Source organism: Dioscorea cayenensis, chromosome 18, assembly GCF_009730915.1.
Source record: "Dioscorea cayenensis subsp. rotundata cultivar TDr96_F1 chromosome 18, TDr96_F1_v2_PseudoChromosome.rev07_lg8_w22 25.fasta, whole genome shotgun sequence".
Taxonomy (NCBI): Eukaryota; Viridiplantae; Streptophyta; class Magnoliopsida; order Dioscoreales; family Dioscoreaceae; genus Dioscorea; species Dioscorea cayenensis.
The window spans coordinates 8,664,050-8,670,858 of NC_052488.1; the positions used below are offsets into that span (position 1 = coordinate 8,664,050).

At 37.1% G+C, this 6,809-nt stretch overlaps 1 protein-coding gene and 1 non-coding gene across 2 annotated transcripts; one reads left to right on the forward strand and one right to left on the reverse strand.

Moving 5' to 3' along the window:
* Positions 1 to 1,816: 1,816 nt before the first annotated feature.
* Positions 1,817 to 1,921, reverse strand: LOC120283115. Its single transcript, XR_005543116.1, has one exon. It is a non-coding gene; the product is annotated as a small nucleolar RNA R71 (small nucleolar RNA).
* Positions 1,922 to 4,448: 2,527 nt separating this feature from the next.
* Positions 4,449 to 5,075, forward strand: LOC120282761. The gene has a single exon (XM_039289611.1). The coding sequence runs from the start codon at positions 4,449 to 4,451 to the stop codon at positions 5,073 to 5,075; it is 627 nt and encodes a 208-aa protein (XP_039145545.1).
* The last annotated feature ends 1,734 nt before the right edge of the window (positions 5,076 to 6,809 follow it).

Sequence of the window (6,809 nt, forward strand, 5' to 3'; positions counted from 1 at the left end):
TTTATTCTTCTTGATCCTCATTTTGTCTCTCTATCCTTCTTTTTTTTTGTGTGTCTCGATGTTTATTTTCCACTTTTTTTTAATGTTATCCTCTATATTAGGCTACACTATTGGGAAATTACAACTGCCAATAGGTTTATAACTTATCAATATTGGCCCCGCTACAAAAGATGATGGTGTGAGACATTGAAAAAGGCCTGAGCACAAGTCCCATTGAGCACAATTAGGTCTTCAATTGTGGTGTGTTGCGCATTACCGGGTGAGGGAGCATGAGCTGGATATTTAATTCCTGATTCATGAGCATGCCTCAGACGACTATGGGTGGACATGGGCTGGGCTAGGACAGACTAAAAAATGCAACCCACATATTTGGGCCGGGCTAGGCTGGGCCATGTTTGGGCCGAATGGCCGAATTATTTTGGTCCAAACCCGGCCCATTTGATTTTCATTAGGCCCAGGCCCAGCCTAGCCCAACCCAAAAAATAAATAAGTTTTTATAAAATAATAGAAATAACTAAATAACACCACTATTACAACCTGTCAAATTTTGTTAAACAATTAAATAAAAAGGACAAAATAAGATGAAAAAGAATTCACATATCCCTACACATACATATATTAAAAAAACAAAAGCAAACCTAGAAAGTTACCTAGTATTTTCAAACATGTTTTATATATATATATATATATATATATATATTTATTATTTATTTATTCGGGCCGGACCGGGTCGGGTTGGGCTAAAATTCATCTAACCCAAGCCCAACCTTAAATTCAATTTGACCAACATATTTGAGCCCAACCCAACTCTTTGGGCCAATTTTTTAAACCCATATCTTATATTTTTTGGGTTGGGCTTGAGCCAGCCCATGGATCACCCGGCCCATGTCAACCCCTACTGACAACTTTGTCACATTTGTCAAAAAAAAAAAATAGAAATTACAACTCTTTAGGCCATGATCAAAAATTGCAGCACTTGTCTCCATTGATGATTTTTTGCTTAAATTTTTTTATTTTTTTGAGATTTTTTTTTGCTTTAATCTATTTTTTTAAATTTCTTCCTTTTTTTTTTTTGAGATTTTCTATTTGTTTATCCAAGTTATGTTTGAAAATTTTAAAACATTATCTGCATATACATGTTGAAAACCTGTATAAAAAATTCTATTATGGGATGTTGGTTGTATAACCTTGCAAAAGCAGACAAATTATTGCTTTCCTTTCAAAACTGAAGTTGTTTATATATACTCTCATTATTTATATATGTGCTCTAATCCCAGATATTCATGCTCTACAAATATGAAATGAGCAAAGCATCTACGTTGAGCTTGAGTTTTGTCTTGTCACAATTATTCAATCATAATCCAAATACGTGATTGTTTACCAATATTTAGATTTATTAGTAATTTTCAATTATGTTAATTTTGAAGTGCCACTTATTAGATGAATGGCTTTTCAAATCTTGTTATAGTTTTAGTTATCACCAATAATAATAATAATAATATATTTGGAATTATATTCAAGTTGGTCATAGTTTTATAACAAGAATTGGGTAAGTCTAAATATTTCTTTTTTCTCCGAAAAGTGGGATATGTCACTTATGTGAGGAGTTAATTCCTCAATCTCTCACTTGGTAAAAGAAAGACCTACTATCTTTCTAATGTGAAGGTGCTTGATCCTTCTCGGTGCACAGGTTGTTCTTTCTTTGTGTTTTTAGAATTTTGTTGGTTACACTCACTTCCCGAGGGTTCTATCACAACATGGGACCAATTGCTCCAAGTTTTTCTTTCCAAATAGTTCCCACCAAGCAAGACTAATCAATTGCGGAACCAAATCACTAGTTTTTCTCAAAGAGATGATGAATCAATGTATGAAGCTTGGGATAGATTCAAGGAGTTGATGAGATTATGCCTCACCATGGCTTGGAGAAATGGCTAATTGTGTAGACATTCTACAGCAGACTGAATTACAATGCACGCATTTCAGTTGATGCCATAGTAGAAGGAGTACTTATGAACAAAAGTGTGGATGAAGCCTACAACTTGATTGAAGACATGGCACTTAATCACTATCAATGGTCAAGTGAAAGAAGCACAACATCTAAACCTGCCAGGAGACATAATGTAGATGCTTTAAACCTTATAGTAGCCAAGGTCGACACATTAGCGCAAAAGTTTGACAAGCTTAATGTGACTGCTGCATGTTGATGTACTCTCCTCAAGTGCACGGATCGTTGCAAGTAATAAAGTGGTACCCCATGAGGGATAGGGTTATCAAACCACAGGAACTGGACTCCGAGTACTAGTTGATGTTCTAATATCTAACCTGATCACAAATTCAGGGCAAGTGTGATAACTAGATAACCTAAAAGAGGGAAGGACGACAAGTAAGGGCTGGAAATGAACTAGGTGAGAAATGAAGAGATAGAGCAGTGCCCCAGACTAATCCTTTGGAGTAATGTGTATGGACTTGCTTCTAAGGTCTACTAGGTACATCCTAAGATCCTTGCGGGTGCTCAAAAGCAATGTTGCATCTACGGCTCTCAATTATGTCAAAGGATGCAAGTGTAACTACTGGCTTTAAACATGTCGAGTTTTGCAACTACACTAGGCAATCACAACGACCGTTTAACACGTCGAGTTTTGTAACTACGGGCGTTAAATACGTCAAGTTTTACACAAGCATCTACACAAATCAAGCACGTCAAGTTATGCAAACACGTTAAAAACACAAGAATATATTATAACTCTATAGACATTAAACGTAAGTAAATCAACATAACACATTAACATCCAAGTTCATAAATCCAGGGCACCAGAGAATGGTTTGCCACTCATAGTTGTATAGATCAATATAATGCCAAGGAAAACAAAAGAATAAGAAGCCATGAAAGACTCCCCTCTTTGCTTCTCAACCACTACAATGATGCTCCAGTGAAGTCCCGCCGGCCAAGCTCCACTCCACTCGAAATCTGCACTGCAGCTTCACTCCAGCCCCAGAAATGTGAAAGGGAAGAACTTGGCAGCCACTCCCCCCCCCCCCAAAGAAAAAGAAGAAGAGATCCTTTGAAATGACCTAGATCTGGGCTTAAAAAGTGGTTTTTGGGGTGAGCACGGTATTGCTTAGGTCGTGCTTTTACCCCGTGAATTTCTCGAGAAAGTCTGGGCAATTGAATCAGAAATTCAGCATAAGCACGCCCCTGCTCTTCAAAGAGCATACCTGTGCAAGGAGACGCAAACCGTGTTTTTTCTCCAGACTTGTGGTACAATGATTTGCTACAGTAACTCAGCTACAATTTTTGTAGTGCCAGTACTAGAGACTTTCACGGGGAGGAAGCTCAGCTTGTACTTCACCTGTAACATTGTGTTTTGACCTCTTTTCACACTGTATTTATGTCGAATCCTATTCTTTTGTTCGAGAACCTATTTTCCTGCATAATTACACAATAATATCTATAGTAGCATCAAATCACAATAAATAAATGATTAAAGACAAGATGAATGCATGAAAAGGTATAAAAATATCTATATGAAATGTACTCATCACATGTACCTCCAATGTTACATGTGAAATCTATGGTTGTGTAGGACATTCTGCCACAAATTGCCAGCTTATTACTTCCTCTTTAGAATAATCAAATGAGTAAGTGAACTATCTCAACAACTTCAGTCAAAGACCCATCAATGATCCATTCTCCAATACCTACAACCCTGATTAGCGAAATCATCCCAACTTTTCTTACAACAGTAATGAGCCCCATTTTGATCAAAACCTCAACTCTACTGTTTCTAGATAGCCACCTAGATTTTAGCAGAGGATTTCCAATACACTACCAGTGTAGAAATCGAATTTAGAGGCCTTGTTAGAGAATTTTGTTGTAGGACAAGCTAAAAAAAATGAAGAATTTAGGCAACAAACTCAAGTCATGAATGAAGCAATTCGGCAGCTCACTTCCAAGGTCGACTCCTTGTGACACACAACAAAATGCTAGAAAACAAAATTTCTCAACAGGCAAGTTCTTCATTTAGACCCCAAGGAATGTTTCCAGGAAAACCAAAAATTAATCCAAATGAACATTGCAAGGCCACAACCTTAAGAAGTGGCAAGCAATTCGAGGATCCTAAGCCAAGATAAGTTGAGAATGAAATTGTTGAAGTGAATTCAATTGAAAAGAATGGAACACCACAACAAATGGGTGAGCAAAGTAGTGGAAGTGCTGAAAGGTTGATGAAGCACCAAGATACACACCTCTAAAGCCTTACACAACACTTGTGCCTTTTCCACAAAGATTAGCGAAGGCTAAGCTAGACAAACAATTTGAGAGGTTTTTGGAGGTTCTCAAGAAGCTATACATCAATATTCCATTTATACTAGCATTGCAACAAATGCCATCATACACAAAATTCTTGAAAGATATTCTATCCAACAAAAGGAGATTGGAAGAATATGAAATGGTGACATTAATAGAAGAGTGCAATGCCTTAATTCAAAAGAAATTGCCTTCAAAACTAGAGGATCCAAGCAGCTTCTCGATCCCATGCGAAATTGGCACCACGAGCTTCGAAAGAGCTTTATGTGATCTTGGTGAAAGTGTTATCTTAATGCCTTTATCGGTGTGCAAGAAACTAGACATGGGTGAGTTGAAGCCGACAAAAGTTTTCTTGCAATTAGCGGACAGATCTATCAAACACCCAATAGGTATTCTTGAAGATATCCTAATCAAAGTTGGTAAGTTCTTTATACCCACTGATTTTGTAGTCCTAGAAATGGAAGAAGATATGCAAATTCCGATCATCCTTGGGAGACCTTTCTTGGCTACTACAGGGTCACTTATTGATATAAAAAATGGCAAACTTTATTTAACTGTTAGGGAAGAAAAAGTAGAATTTGATTTGGCTAATTTTTTTAAGTGTTCTTTTGTTGAGAGTTCTTGTTGTACGGTTGATTTACTTGAACAAGCTATCAAAAGGAAGTTACCGAAACACTTCTCCAAAGATCCACTCCAGCTGTGTTTGGCACAAGATAACCTAGAGGATGATGAAGATGGTGAGATTAGAGATTATGTGCAGCTACTATAGCCCAAGGAATTTCTGCAGCACCAGCAGAACAAAATTGAAATTCTGGAGTCAATTTCTATAGTACACAACCTAGAAGAATGCAAAACTCCAAAGGTAGAATTAATACCTCTCCCATCTACTCTAAGTTATGAGTTCCTTGGACCCAATTCCACATATCCTTTGATTATTAATGCCAATCTAAGAAAGACAGAATCTAAAAAAACTTCTAAATGAGCTTAAATTGAACCAAAAGGCCATAGGATACACCATTGATGATTTGAAAAGGATACATGCTTCAGTTTGTATGTACAGAATTCTATTTGAATCTGATTACAAATCCTCCATTAAGCACCAAAGAAGATTGAACCCCAATATGCAAGAAGTCGTTAGGAAAGAAGTACTCAACTTGCTCAATGCCGGTGTGATTTACCCAATTTCCAATAATGAATGGGTCAGCCCTGTGCAAGTAGTCCCGAAAAAAGGAGGCATGACCATTGTGAAGAATGAAAAAAATGAATTAATCCCAACTAGAAAAGTCAAAGATTGGAGGATGTGCATTGATTATAGGAAATTGAACAAAGCAACAAGGAAAGATCACTACCCACTCCCTTTATAGACCAAATGCTTGAAAGGTTGGCTAAACAATCTCATTTATGTTACTTAGATGGATTTTCTGGTTTCTACCAAATTCCCATCCATCCTAGTGACCAACACAAGACCATATTCACTTGTCCCTATGGCACTTTTGCCTATTAGAGGATGCCTTCGGTCTTTGTAATGCCCCCACCACCTTTCAACGTTGCATGACTGCCATTTTTTTAGATTTTATTGAAAAATCATGGAGATTTTTATAGATGATTTTTTGGTGTATGGCACAACCTTTGATGAATACTTATCTAACTTGTCTAAGTTGCTATACAGGTGTCAAGAAATGAATCTCATTCTTAATTGGGAGAAGTGTCATTTAATGATATAGGACAGCATTGTGCTAGGACATGTGGTGTCCGAGTGTGGGATCGAAGTTGACAAAGAAAAGGTGGAGATCATAGAGAAAATGCAACCACCTACCTCAGTTAAAGCAATCCATAGCTTCCTAGGACATACGGGATTCTATCGACAATTTATAAAGGATTTCTCAAAAATTGCAAAACCTTTGACTAATTTGTTGGTTAATGATGTCCCTTTTGATTTTAATTATGACTGTTTGGATGCACTCTACTAGTTGAAAAAGGCATTAATCACTGCACCAATAATTCAGGCACCTGATTTGGAGTTGCCATTCAAAGTCCTATGCGATGCATGTAACTACGCGGTAGGGGTTGTGTTAGGACAGTAGAAGGAAAAGAGATTGAATGCAATCTATTATGCAAGCAAGGAGTTAGACGAAGCCCAAGTCAATTATGCCACAAAAGAAAAAGAACTCCTAGCGGTTGTTTTCGCCTTTGATAAATTCAGATCCTACCTTGTTGGTTCCAAAGTAATAGTGTACACTGACAATGCTGCACTCAGATATCTTTTGAGCAAAAAGGATGTGAAACTAATTTTAATCATATGGATTCTCCTTCTTCAAGTGTTCAACCTTGAGATTCATGATAAAAAAAGCTTTAAAAAATGTAGTAGCCAACCAATTCTCAAGATTGCATCAAGATATGGATAAGAATGGAGAAACAAGCTGGCCATCAATGATGCATTCCCCGATGAATAGCTATTAAAAACTTCTGCAATTGAAGCTCCATGGTATGCAGATTTTGTGAA